The sequence below is a fragment of the Poecilia formosa genome, unplaced genomic scaffold (genome assembly GCF_000485575.1).
Source record: "Poecilia formosa unplaced genomic scaffold, Poecilia_formosa-5.1.2 Scaffold408, whole genome shotgun sequence".
Classification (NCBI taxonomy): Eukaryota; Metazoa; Chordata; class Actinopteri; order Cyprinodontiformes; family Poeciliidae; genus Poecilia; species Poecilia formosa.
The window spans coordinates 345,432-359,869 of record NW_006800347.1 but is presented as its reverse complement, the minus strand read 5'-3'; the positions used below and the strand labels follow the sequence as shown (position 1 = coordinate 359,869).

The 14,438-nt window shown below is 49.5% G+C and overlaps 1 protein-coding gene across 3 annotated transcripts in view; it reads left to right on the top strand.

Annotated features, from left to right (window-relative positions):
• The window catches only part of crybg2 (crystallin beta-gamma domain containing 2), a 29,749-nt gene that overhangs the window by 6,473 nt on the left and 8,838 nt on the right, over positions 1 to 14,438 (top strand). Inside the window, exons 3-10 of one of the 3 annotated variants that reach the window (XM_016663207.1) lie at positions 129 to 284; positions 501 to 2,170; positions 6,211 to 7,090; positions 7,136 to 7,279; positions 8,555 to 9,247; positions 11,679 to 11,726; positions 12,848 to 12,966; positions 13,608 to 13,815. In XM_016663207.1, coding sequence (XP_016518693.1) covers positions 129 to 284; positions 501 to 2,170; positions 6,211 to 7,090; positions 7,136 to 7,279; positions 8,555 to 9,247; positions 11,679 to 11,726; positions 12,848 to 12,966; positions 13,608 to 13,815 — 3,918 coding nt within the window. Of the gene's footprint in view, positions 1 to 128; positions 285 to 500; positions 2,171 to 6,210; positions 7,280 to 8,554; positions 9,248 to 11,678; positions 11,727 to 12,847; positions 12,967 to 13,607; positions 13,816 to 14,438 lie in introns of all 3 variants that reach the window. The other 2 variants (XM_007576505.2, XM_016663208.1) reach the window with 2 other exon arrangements.

Genomic DNA, 14,438 nt, shown 5'->3' with positions numbered 1-14,438 from the left:
CCTCTTCCCTCCATCCTCTCATCCCTCCATCCTCTCCTCCTCTCTTCCCTCCATCCTCTCCTCTTCCCTCCATCCTCTCCTCCTCTCTTCCCTCCATCCTCTCATCCCTCCATCCTCTCCTCCTCCAGGTCCGTCTCTTCAGTTACTCGGACTTGGATCTCAGGTCTCCTCGTCGTTTTGCTTCGTTCTCCTTCGGCCTGAGGAAGAGGAGGAGGAGGGATGAAGAGGACCTCTCCAGGAGCGCCTTTGGTCTCCATAGCAACCAGCAGGCTGAAGAGGAGGAGGTAACACCTTGACCCGGTCTGATGGTTCAGGTCCATCCGAACAGAACCTGGAGCTTCTGTGGTTCTGAACTTTCTGAATAAACAGAAACAATTTTAGATTTAAAAAATCAGAAAGTTCTGGTTCTGGTCCAGAACGGCTGGTTCTGCTGGGATGGACTCTGTGGTTCTGGTTCTGTTTCCCTCTAGATGTTTTAATCCGAACCTCTCCCTCCTCAGAATACCGTCTCCCGCCTGGATCTGGACCGGGCCGACCCGAAGACCCGGTTCAGTTTGTCTCAACCCGAACTCGATACCAGTGGAACCTTCAACATCCCGTCTCCTCCGCCCCCGTCCTCCAACCGGGCCGAACCGTCCTCCTTCACTGCAGGGTTGTTAACCAGAACCCGACCGGAACCGGAGGAGCTTCTCTCCAACAGAACCTCCAGAACTCTGATCGCCTCCAACCCGGAGTTTCCGGTTCCGACGGCCCGAACACAAGCCCCGGCTGTTCCCGGCCTCCGGTCCAATCAGGCAGAACCAGGTGCGGACCAGAACTTCACGTCATCCGCTGCATCGGGAAAAGGGGATGGTTCTGATGGTCCGAGTCCGGTTCCAGAACCTCACGGTACCTTAGGACTCCGTTCTTTGGTTCTGGAGCAGCGGACCGGTTCCTCCACGCGGGACTCGGGTTCAACTCTGGGCGAACCGGAACCTGAAGAAGCTTTAACGCTCTCTACAATCCCAGAACCGGAACCGAGCAGCTCCGAAACGAAACCGACGGTACCAGGTGAAGGTAAGCTGGACCTGAAAGTACCAGTTGAACTTTCAGAACTGGACCCGGCGGTACCTGCTGTCTCAGCTGCAAGTTCTGATCCAGAACCGGACGCGGCGGTGCCGCCGCACAGCCCTGGTCCCGGTTCGGGTCGGGATTCGGTGTTCGGAACTCTGTATAAGTCTCTGTCTCCTCGGTTCTTTCTGGTTCGGTCTCCGGACCGGGTCCCAGAGCCAGAACCGCCTGGGGTCCAGACCCTCCCTCTAGTGTCACCTGACCCCGGCGCAGGTTTTTCCGGTTCTGCTGAAACCAAACCGAGCCGTGTGATTCGGGTTCGGACCGCTTCCCACAGCGGAGGCCTGGTTCCCGCTTCTCCGGTTACCGCAGCGTCTCCGGGGACGGACTCTCGGGTTTCCGGCTCTGAACGCAGACTGGTTCCGGTCGGACGGCAGATCGCAGCAGACTGCTTGCCTCCGGATCACGGAATGAACGTTCAGGACTTCTCCGAACCTCCCGAACCGGACCGGGCTCTGAGTCCGGCCTACCTGAGCGTCGGTTCGGACGACGGCGCGGAGCTTTACTTCAGCGCCCCGGAGGAAACCCCGGAGAGCGGAGAGGAGGCGGACCTGCGGGACGGCTGGGGGGAGGTTGAGACCCCCAGAGGTCAGAGGTCAGAAGCGAAAGCAGAAACAGCCTCGGCACAGGTGAGAGTGTGGGAGGAGCCGGCGCCACCGGTTCCGCAGGTAAACAGGCTGCAGGAATGCGGCTCGGCCCCGCCCGCCGTCGGTGCGCCGGTGGAGGGAAATCAGGCCGCAGAAACCGAAGATCCCGCTCAGAAAGCTCCGAACCTGCCGGGACCGGTTCTGGTTTCTGACCCCAGGAGAACCGAGGAAACCCGAGAGGAGCTGCGAGTCCGGCCGCGAGGAGAGGAGGAGGAGGAGGAGGGAGAGGAGCGCACCTTCACGCGTCCTGATTCCGCCGCCGGCCGTCCCGAGGGGGCGGGGACCAGGACGCGCCGCTTTAACGGAGCCACAACGACGCAGCGACAGGTGCCAGACCTGACGTCGGCTCTGGACGCGCGCAGACCGCCTGGCGACCCGCATCCAGCCCGCGCCGCGGCTGACCTGGACCGCAGGTGAGTCTGATCCATTCAGCAGACTCAGGCCGGTTCTGTTAACCAGCGGGAAAGCACCTAAACCTGAGCAGCAAGCAGCTTATTAGCAGCTGAAACATAAAACTGCGAAAACCGAACATGACGTTCAGCCTCAGTCTGAGGAACCTGCGTCGGGTTTTGGTTTTAATGACGGTTCGTTCATAAAATCCGGTTCTGATCCGAGATTCAGGCTGCAGGGTGATTCTTCCCTGAAAACTGAAATCAGGAAAATCATTAAAAATTAAAATGTTTGTTTTGTTTCTGGAAATCCGTCTGTTTCTGCCTGAAGCTGTTTTGATGAGGAGGAGCATCAATAAAGTGTTTTTCCATCATTTCGATGAAAAAGTTGTGGGTTTTCCTGGAGAAGATGCGGCCCTGAAGGCAGCGGGTGTTGCTTTAGAGTCTGGACTTTGTGCATCAGAAGTATCACGGTATCCTAGCCCAGACCGTGATACTTCTCCTACCAGCCACTGTATATTTTCCTACCAGCTGGTTCTGGGTGCAGGAGGGTCTGAGAGTCCTTGGTGGTTTCTCTGCAGATGGAGGAACCTGAACATCCTTCGCAACTTTACGGTTTGAACTCCGTGCTGGTTCCGGATCGGCTCCGTCTGTCGGAACCATGTTTCAGGATGAGGAACACCGTAGTCCTCATGGCTGCAGCTGTTCTACCAAATGCGCTCATACCTGCAGCTCATTTGCATGTAGTTTGGAGTACAGCTGCGCTGAGTGACGCGCCGCTGAAGGAATGCGGCTCCGGGCGGCAGCTGTCAGGAAGACCCGCTGGTTCCCACAGCCGCTGAGGGCCGAGTCCGCTTTGACTACCCACTCAAACGTCTCTGTTCTCGGCCTGAAACTGAAACCCATCAGTCGGTAGGGATCATTAACGGCCCGATAAATCAGTGAAACGTCATGAAATGCCCTGAGGCCGAAGCTCCAGCGGTCCGGTTTATCCGCTCTGATGTTTTCATAAAGCTTCTGAATTCTGGGAGACATTTTGTTCAGAGAATCAACAAAGAGAGCGACATCTACCTTCAGGTGATCTGTTGATGGTTGGGGGAGGAGGAGGTCAGGAAGGGGCCGGGATGTTCCTGGGAAGAGCAGAAATGGGAACGCACCCGTAGGGGCGCTGCGTTAGAGGGGCGCCAAAACAACACCATCAAAATGACTGCTAGTCAGCATTTTCTGTATTTAACAGAGAAACGCCTGTAACGTGTCAACGAACACATCAGAAAACACAAAGTTGCACCTCTGGAAAGAATCTGAAAAGTAGGAGTGACAGAACGATAAATTAATTTAATCACATTTTTGAAGATTTAAGTTTTTGAAAAGTTTAACTTTTTTCCACCCCTCCTTGTGTTTCCACAGTTCCAAGAGATGCCAGCTTTTATTTATTTATTTGGACTTTAAATTCAGGTCAACTCTACAACTAATGTTAGGGCCAGGTTACAATTTTACTTTTTGAATTATGACAATAAAGACATAATATTAGAGGAATAAGGTCGTTATATTGCCAGGATAAAGTCATATTTTATGAGAACTTGAACACAAAAAATAGAAAATTGAAATGAGGAATTTTGAGCATCTTGTTCATTTTTACTTTGGTATAAGTTTTACAGATAATTCTTAATACTTAATAGAAATAATTAATATTTTGACAGCATCAAATTATCAGCAGCAAGACTTTGAAACAATCGTGCAAATAACTGTTTCTAAGAAATAAACACTATTTGACGGGCTGTGCATAAGGCTGACATGAAAACAAGGGAGTCTATGAATGTCTGTTAAGTGCCAACTTTGTATTATTTTGTAAATAACACTTTAGTGCAAAGTTGGCATTTTAATAGCAACTTCTAGAACAATTTTGCTTAAAAGTGTCATTTTTTACTGAATGATGCGTCACGACAACAGACTCCATGTTTATGTCAGTCCTACATGGCCGTCAAATAAAGCGTTACTGAAACAGCTCCTCAAACTGAGCTGCTCACGTCAAAGCTTTTTTCTCATGACTTTAAGATATTTTTCTTTTCTGGTAAAATTGTGTTCTTATTCTGCTAATATTACTTTATTCTCGTAAGTCCACCCCTGAAACAACTCACAGAATGGATGACGTAAATAAAAGCCGTCATTTGTTTTTTAGAAAAATGAGGGGAAACATTAAGAAACTTATTTGTGACTAAAAAACAAAAATCTAATGTGCATATGAAATCATTCAGCATTTTGACTTCAGAGGAGCAGTTTGTTTGGCAGCCACTAGATGGCAGCATTTGGTGCTGCTGCAGCCTTGAGACCGTTCAGAAACTCTGCAGGAAGCAGCTTGTGGTTCTCCTTGTGGCTGGGTTCTGTTCGGACCAGAACCGATGTTCTGGTTCTGCCTCCATGTTGGATGAAGCTGAGAGTCGAATCCTCAGCCTCTGCTTGTTTTCTGACTCTGATCCGGACCCTCCACCCCGATATGGCTCCTTGCACCTGAAACAACAGCTTCATGCTTTAGCTGCCTGGATGATGAGAAGGTATTCAGAGCCACACCTGGTCCACATTCCTCCTCACTGCAGGAGCTGAGATCCTTCATCCTCTAATCCTCCAAACCTGCTTCACTGAAAGCATCACAGAGGTTCAGAAGCTGCTGGCTTCATGGTGAAACGTCTCAAGAAACTTCTTCTGATTCAGAAGATGATTAATCGGATCAATCAGTCCATCGCAGGGCAACACAGAGACAGACGGGACAAACGACCACACACACACACACACACACACACACCAATTGCAGTCATGTAATTGACTGTAATTAACTCAGACCCTTCTGACTGCACCACTGTGCAGCCCCAATATTATAATCAATTTTGTAATTGATTAATCATTAACTGGAGAATACAGACAGAAAAGAACATATGAAGTCCGAACTCTACGATAAATATACAACAAATCATTTCAGATGAAAATCTGTAAGTCTGCTCCACCCAGAACAGACTTACAGATGATTCCTTTACTGCAAACTATCCACCAAAGGAAAGCTGCTATTGCATTTTAGGCAATAAAATGTTTTTTTTTTTTTTTTTTCATTTTTTCAATCATCTTTTGATGCATTTCTTGTATATAAAAACGGCTCAAGTCATGAGAAATCTGCAGAATGCCCTAATTTTTAAAAATCTAATTAATTGATTGTCAGAATAATTGATTAAGCCAGGCTGAAAACAGAAAAAAGCTTTAATGATGTTATGTGATCAGAGCCAACAGGAAGTAGAACCTCCTGCATCACTGTGGAGGAATAAAGGTCCACTCCTCCTTGTTCAGCTTTCTCCTCGGCTTTCTGAAGAGAAGAGGTCATGACCTCTAACCTTAAACTGAGGCTGAGATGGAGCTCTGGGGTTTCATCTGTTCAGAGAGGTGGTTCTGTTGGGAAAGAACCAGAACCACTGGAGACCAACTCCTGTTTGGTTCTGTCTTTCCCCCCCAAAATACAAGAAATCTGATTCATTTTTACTTTATAATATTTTAATATGTTTTCAGTCATTTAAAATGTTCTCATTTGGGTCAGAACCGCCAGTTCCTGCAGCTCAGTAATTTATGAAGATAAATTCAGGCTAAAATAAACTTTTCAACAGATTTTCATTTGTTTTCCAGAAGTTCTGAGTCAGAACATTTGGACCCAACTCAAACTAAACGGTGTTGGTTCTGAGGAAGAAGAGAAATGAAACCTGACAGGAGGAGACAGAACCTCCCACAGATCCAGTCGTGACAGTCTGAGCTCAGATTCTGGTCCGGTTCCGTGCGGGTTCTTCCTGAGGCCCATGTGGGAGGGGATGTTTGCTCAGAGCTTCCCGGTTCTGTCAGCTGACTGAGTTTTGCTTATCTAACCAATCCTCCCAGCTGCAGCTCCCTGCTGGTCCTGTTCCTCGGACCGGGTCAGGATGCAGAACACGAGCCTTATAGAAATGGTTCTGAATGGGGAACTCTGGACTGGTCCCCAAGTCTCATCATGTGATTACTGTGTCATCACTTCCTTTCTCTCTGTGTCCCTCCAGCTGCCAGCCTACAGAACCAGAACCAGAACCAGACGACAGGATGAGTTCAGGCTACAGCAGCCTGAGCACCACGCTGACCCTGAAGAACCCGTCTCCTCCCAGAGAGGAGGAACCCAAACCTCGCTTCCACAAAGTGTCCCTGGTTACCATGGAAACCAGCAGCATGCCCGAGCCAGACGATCCGGAACCGGAGTACAAGTGGAAGAACCGTTTTCAGGGCGTGACTCAGTTTAAATCCAGCAGGTCTCCCCTCCCTGAAGACGATGAACCTTCCTCACACTTCGGCTCCTCAGACAGCTCTGTGTACCTGAGCCCCGCTGGAGGCGGGGAGTGGAGGCGGAGCCTGCTGGAGGGGGAGGAGTCAGCTGCTCCTGCAGGTAAAGAGGACGAGCGGCTGAAAGGAGAGACGGAGTGGAGGAAGCCGAGGTGGGAGCTGGAGCCGCTCTCTGCGTCCTCCTGCAGCACCGAAGACAACGACTCCTTCTTCACCGGAGTCTTCAAGGCCACCCTGGTGGACCTGACCCCTGACCCCCCAACCTCTCCTGACTCCCCAACGTCCCCCAACGTCGACTCCCCCGTCAACGACATGGACAGTCTGGTGGACACCCTGAGAAGCATGGGGCCCTCTCAGAGGCCCCGGAGCACCGGCGTGCGAGCGACTCCTCCTCCACTGGTCTCCACCCTGTCCCCCATCAGAGAGGACACAGGGAGCCCCGTCATCTCCACCCTGTCCCCCATCAGAGAGGACACGGGGAGCACCGTCATCTACACCCTGTCCCCCATCAGAGAGGACACAGGGAGCACCGTCATCTCCACCCTGTCCCCCATCAGAGAGGACACAGGGAGCCCCGTCATCTCCACCCTGTCCCCCATCAGAGAGGACACGGGGAGCACCGTCATCTCCACCCTGTCCCCCATCAGAGAGGACACGGGGAGTCCCTTTGTCCGTAGCACCCCCCAGAGGACAGTGGAGCCCCAGAACCAGCTGTACACCCTGCCATTGGACCTGGGCCTGAAGAGGAACATCTCCAGAGATGCCCGCTCCCCAATGGAGCTGATGAAGAGTCAGGTACCCCATACTCTTCCTCAAACTCTGTCTGCTCAGTTTGTCCAGCTGAGGCTCATTTCTGATGCTTCCATCTGGTTCTGTGGGAAATATCCGAGCTTTGACTTTACGACCCGTCTTTTGTGTGGGGTACCTCAGGGCTCCATATTGGGCCCTTTACTTTTTTCTTTGCATATGTTGCAGCCGACCTACAAATTTACGTACCAATAAGGCCAGGATGCAGTAAGCCTCTGCTTTCTCTCCTTCCTTGTATCCCTGCAACCAAACAGTGGTTGAACCAAAACCTTCTGTTCCTAAAGACCAAAGAACAGAGTGGATCCTGTTTGTCGACAAAGCTGCTACTGGTCTGGGAAATTTGACTATTACTATAGTGACCATGTGAAAAACCTTTGAGTTGTGTTGTTGCACAACACCCCCCCCCCCCTTCTCTCTCTCTACTTCCTCTTCTGAGAGGAGGGAGACGTTGCTACCAGCTCTCCTTCTGTCAGACTATGATTTTTTATGATTAAATAGAAAAAAGTAGAATTAAAGCAAGACACAATAACAACACACACAACCAGATTAATTTTATTACCGTCTGACTCTACTGTTGGGTCTTGATATCACCTGTGTAATCAGTTTTATAGATAACTTTATTTATTGTTATTATTAAACTAAAATCTCCAGCATGGGGAAGTGGGATGAGCTCGACTTTTCTCGACAGTTGCCTTTGACAATCAAATTGCATCTGTTGTCCAATCCAGACTTTTGTCTTCTTCTAAGGAAGGTTAAACCTTTCTTAAATAATTGAATGATTTTATGATGTTGGTGTACCCCAGACATCGTTGAACTGCCTCCACCTTGTGGCTTTCAACCAACACTTTCAGACCGGACCACATTACACACGTCTTGTCGTCTTTACATTGGCTTCCTGTTTGTTTTAGAATATATTTTAAGCTCTTATTTGCTTTAAAGTCCTTGAAGGCTTTGCTCTTTTTCATTTTTCAGAGTCACAGAGCTTTTCATCCACATTCGGTCTCTGAGAACCGATAATCATTTCCCACTTAGTGTTCGATGTACTAAACACAAATGTTGGGGCGATCACAGTTTCTCCATAGCAGCACCTTGACTGTGGAACCAGAAGACCTCTGAGTTAATCTTTGATAAAATGACTGAAACTGATCTGGATTCCTGCTCTAAAACTCAGGAAACTTTAGATTAACAGGCGGTTGGAGTCCAGAGGTAAATGTTGGGACTGTTTCTGGTCCGATCTCAGACCTTGTCCTCTTCCTTCCCCAGGAGCTGACCTCCTCGCTGCACAACGGCAACGGCACTCCTTCGTCTCCCACCACCGGCTCCCGCCTCGACAACAGTGTCCTCTTTGGCTCTTACCGCTCCTCAAACTCGGACCTGAAGCTGGAAAACGGGACCGCCCACCGGCCGCTGTTCAGCTCCCTGCCGGACACAGGAACCCTGGGAATGAGACTGAGGGAGACTGGTGAGGCGGGGCCTGTTGGGGACGTAGCAGGGTCCCGTCTGGAGCGCCTCTCCTTCCTCGTCAACTCATCATCATCCCTGAACGGAGACGCCGGCCCCGCCAGGATCAGCCGATCATCCTCCTTGATCCTGGGCTCCCCCACCTCCAACAGCCCCACCCATTTGCTCAGCCCCACCGGCTCCATCGACCCTCACCGGGCCCCCACCATTTCAGAGCCCCACCTGTTTAGCCAGGGGCCCAGGGGCCTACAGAGGAGCCTCAGCTATGAGGGGCTATCACAGGCATCCTTGTTCAGCAGTTTGTCTGGAGGGCCACAGTTCAGCAGTTTGTCTGGAGGGCCACAGTTCAGCAGTTTGTCTGGAGGGCCACAGCTTAGCAGCGTTCAGGCAGGGTCCCAATTCAACAGCGTTCACAGAGGGTCCCAGCTCCAGAACCAGCGAGATGAACCAGACAGCAACCTGATGTCCAAGTATCGAGCCTTCCCAGACGCCTATGTGAGTACTGCAGCATGAGTGAATGTGAATTATTGGTCTGCACAGGAAAGTTAGAAGCAGGTGAAGCCTCTCTCTGCTTCAGATTTCAGTGAATTTCCGAAGCTCAATCCTTTCATTCTGCAGATTAAAACATCTCTCAGCTCTTCACATCACCACTCAGTGGGATGGGATCAAGTCCATCGTTGGGTGTAAACAGTTTGTTCCCGTCTGTGTTTATGACTCTTATTATGGATGCTTCTGTTGTGTTAAACAGAAATATAAAAACAGGTTCCAGAAACGGCTGCAGCTTGATCCAAACGTCTTCTTTGCTCCGAGCAACTCAGATGTAATTAGGCAGCAGAAGGTGTGTCTGCGTGTGGCGCACACGTCTGCACACGTCCTGCTGCGTCCGTCTGGGGCCAGGAAGGAACCTTCTGATCCAAAAATCATTTAACAGACAGTAATGGTTACCCCACCTGACTGGAGATGGGCAGTTTCACTGCAACACAAACCTGAGCAGAACCTGAGCAGAACTTGCCCTCGGGTCAGACTAGAACTGCTCTGCAGTTGGACTTGGACAGGTAGGAGGTTCTGCTCCATGGTTGATGGATAATCTGTTCATAAAGCAGCATATTACTGTAAAACTCTGTCAAGTCTCCAAACAAGTATAAAAATTCAGGTTGTATGTTTTTCATATTTCCCATCAGCCACTTGAACTTCAAGATGACTGCCATTTTTCAAGATGGCTGACCTTTTTGAGGCTTTGAACCAATTATTGCCATAAAATATCACCCATTTTCATAATTTAGATTAACTTCATGTCACATCATGTTTCCTGCTTTGGCCATCCTGCTCATACAACTTTAAAGTGATGATACGTAGCAAAATCAGAAACTAAAGACAGTTTAGGACTGGGAACCCAAACCAGTTTCAGATCCCAGACACATTCATTTCTTTAATGTGCTTAGTGTTAGCTTCTGCTAATTTACTTAGTGCATCTGGCTTTAGCTTCCAATAATCTTTATGTTCAGCAGTGTATTGTTGGTTTCTGTGAATTTGGCATTAAGCAAACGTTTTGGCTAGCTGTGCCTATCACCATGTCAAACATATGTTCTCCGTTACAACCATGGTGGCCATTTTGAACAATGCCCACCAGAAGAAAAAAAACTTTCTGTGGTTCAAAATATGTAGGCTATAATTTGACATCAGACGCATTCATCTAATTTATGATTTCAGAACAAAAATTTATTTTCCAAAACAACCCTCGTCGGCATGTAAAATGTAAATATGGTTCCTATGAGTCCAATTGTACATAATTTGACAACCAAAGTATTCATCAGTAATAAAAGTTTGCAAATGTAGTGAAGAAGTAAATTATCCTTGTGGACCATCTTGAACTTTTCAGTGGCTAATGTTTTTTTGTTTAAAAAATAAAAATCAAACCCTGTGGGAACGTCTGTGACACGTTGGGTTCTTGTCTCCACATGATTTTGCTGAAATATTAAATTATCTGCACTCTATTATATGAAAACACTGGGATGTTGCAGCGAGATCAGCTTTATGAATGCAGCAGTGGAAGGCCGTTATCAGAATGTAAAGCAGCTGCTGGGATCCTGCAGAGCGTTTCGTGCTTCAGGTCTAGATAAATATTGTCAGAGTCGTCCACACCCGCAGCAGCTATCTGCCTGATCCTGCAGAGACGCAGCCGCGCCTCTCCTTCGCATTCATCCTCTGCTCTGCTTGACGAGGTGGAAGACGAGGTGATAGGGAGAGAATTCCTCCGGAACCACGTGTCTTCATCACACCTCCGTCCGCCCGGTTCTGCTGAAGCAGCACTTTCTCTGGCCGCAGGCGGGAGCGGTGCAGCTTCGCTCTGCTGGTTTCAGCTCTGAAGCTGCTGCGCTGATCCTCTGGACCCGATCAGAAGCAGAACCAGAAGCAGGTTGGTTAGTTTGGGTCCTGACGAGCGAGCCGTGAGACCGAGGAATGTGGAGGGAACTGCTCCATTGTCTGACCGTCTGTCAGTCAGCAGCTGAGATCCGGTTTTTCTACCAACATCAGCAGGTTGATTCTGATGGACGGCTCGGTCCAGGAAACAGCTTTACAGCTTCACTTCCTGCCGCCGCGTGATGCATGAGCAGGAACGTGTTCAGCATGAAGCCAGAGGAACTTCAGAGGATGACGGATGAAAACGTCTCAGCCTCTTCAGGTCTGCAGATTAATCCAGATGAAGTCAGAGCAGCGAGAGTTGAAACCGGAGCCGAGCCTCCGTGGTCCGAAACGCGATTCCAGTGGCACCGGACCCTCTCACCTGAACAAATCGGACCCAGAAATCCTCCTGCTGCTCCAGCTGAGCCTTAGGAACCTTCTTCCAGGCTCAGGTGGTTCGGATCAAACTGATGATGATGATGATGATGATGATTGGTCCTGAAATGTTTCTGTTTGTCTGCAGCTCACCAAGGAGAAGGAACACGGGAAGCTGAACCCGCGACCAGGAAAGGTGAGTTCCACCAGTTAGTCCAACTGGTTAAACTGGTTCAGGTTCAGGCTCCCAGTCACTGAACCAGTTCAGGTTCTTTGTCCAGCCCAGAACATCCAACTGGGTCCAACCATCCAGCTGCTGGTCTGTGGTCTAGTTAAAGACCTCACCTCATTATGGAGTTTTTGACAGAACCACTGGCAGTGAAGCAGGCCCACAGTATGATGCTGCCACCACCAGGCTCCACAGCTGGTGCGGTGTAGTTAAAGAACAGAGTGAGCTCCTCGTCTCCTCTGGACGCGTTTCTTCAGGCTGCAGTTTATGGCTCTGTTCTTAATTTATGACCCAGATTATTACAATAACGTCTGGAAACGTGGAATAAACTCGACCCAAGGTCGGTCCTGATCAGAACGGTGAAGACAAGATGGCCACTTCACAGATTCTGACTCCAGAAAAAAACCATCAAATGTTTTCCCTGCAGACCTTTAGCTTCAGTCAGGAGGGAGACTTTCCCACCGGGTGGGGGAGGTGGGGGGCGGGTCTTCATCAGAACTGGTTCAACCAAATCATTTTCAGCTGAAAACCACAGCACTCGCAGAGCCGGGACCTGTTTCTGTTATTAAAGCATCAGGCCTGCTGGAGCATGCTGCTGCCGCTGCGACGCAGGCTGCTGCAGTTGAACACCAGCACAGCTGTTTCCCACCAAGTCACTTCAACTGACTGCTAAACAGAAAATCACTATCAGCAGCAGGTTCATGACTTCATCACGGCTGCAGGACGATGAGCCAAGGAACACCAGCAAATCGGCCTTTAAATGGCCAGAAATAAAGGATCTGGAGTGGCCTAGTCAAAGTCGGGGCCTAAATCTGACTGAGATGCTGACCTTCAACTCTCCAATGTGTCTGAATTAAATGCAGACCGGTTCAAAGGTCATCCAGGGTGATGTTGGGGAATCATTGCCAGTTATCAGCAGCGGGTCGGGAATGAATACTTTTCACAGTCATTATTTTAAAACTAGTATTAGATCAGATTTTTCTTGTTTGATATTAAAGTTTCTGACTTCTCCCAACGCTGACGGGTCTCATAATGCCTGATCAGAACAGTCTCTGGAAATGACCTCTGACCTCTGCTCCTCTCAACAGATTTACATCTTCGACCGGCCGGGAATGTGCGGCCGCAGGATGGAGATCCGCGGAGACGTCATGGACGCCACGTCCTGGGAGCTGCAGGACACCATCTCCATCAGGGTGGTCCGAGGAGGGTGAGCCGCCACCAAGCACACGGGTCCAAACGGGTTCGACACGGGTCCAAACGTAGGGACGTTTATTAAACTTGAATTAAGGGACAAGTGTGTACAGAAAATGGATGGATGATCTAGTCTGGGATGAAACGGCTCTGCATTGGTTCAGGCTTCTGGGGGATGAAACTGAAGAGATTCGATTATTTCTCAGATTTTACTCGAACATCTCTTGGTTCTGCATCTATAACATTAATCTATAATATTCTGTCATATCCAGGTCGGTGTGGCGTCTGGTAATCCCAGGTGGTTCAGACAGTTTATCTGAAAGATCAGGTTGATAGTCATAAAGATGATCGGCTATAATTAAATGCCATGAAGCTGCTCATCTTCCTCATTCCGGCGCCTCGTTTGGCTCCTGATTCACAAACTTTGTGGCGTGTAAACATGGAGGATGCGGCACGCCTCGTTTCTGCTGAACCGTGGGTGTGGAGCGTCTCCATGTCACTCAGCCAGCAGGTGGAGGAATGTTCGGTCCTGTCACGCTTCATTTTTACTCTGCCGGTTCATAGCTGATCCCTCGTTGATCCTGGAGTGACAACTGACACGTTAACCTTTGACCTCAGACATGCAGCACGTTCTCACAGCTGGCTGCTCTCCTGCAGGTGGGTTCTCTATGAAAAGCCCAACTTTAAAGGGGAGAAGATCGCCCTGGACGAGGGAGACGTGGAGCTCACCTGTCCCTTCAGCCCACCTGAGGAGGTGCTGCGGAACGGACAGGAAGAGGAGAAGAAGAACAGAGAAACAGAGGAGCAGAGTGAGGAGAAACCGACCCAGAAGTTCATCATCGGATCGATTCGCAGAGCGGTCAGGGTGAGACGGCTTCACTTCTCCTTTCAACACCCAGACACGGAGGGGTGATGCTGCAGGCTAGAGCGCCATCTGCTGGTCATCAGGCTAAAGCTGAGCAGGTAGCTGGAATGGCTTCCTTTCAGACCTGTAAGGCGAGGAGCAGGGAGTTTTTCTTCCCATTTGGAGGAGGAAGAGCAGGTGTGTGAGCTTCTGGTCTGATGACTCCAGTCAGTCTGGGAGCAGGACAGGTTCTCACTAGCACCATCTAGTGGCCCCATTCAGAGCCTGCAGATTTAAAGGAACTGTGACCGTCTGAACTATTGAGCCAATCGATATGGAAGAGGATTATTTTTATTCCACTAGGAATAAAAAAATAATTTAATCTCAGAATTACAAGTTTTAATGTCAGAATGGGGTAAAAAATTGAAAAGCAGTCTTCATCAACCCAGTTCTACTAGAACCTTCTCAGACATTTTCCTACTTGTGGCTCCTGGCTTACACTCTCCGTCTTCTCTGATCTCCATCAAACTTTGTTCATCTTCTCTGACCTCTGTGGGGCGTTTGGTGACCTCTGTGGGACGCTGGGTGACCTCTGTGGGACGCTGGGTGACCTCTGTGGGACGCTGGGTGACCTCTGTGGGACG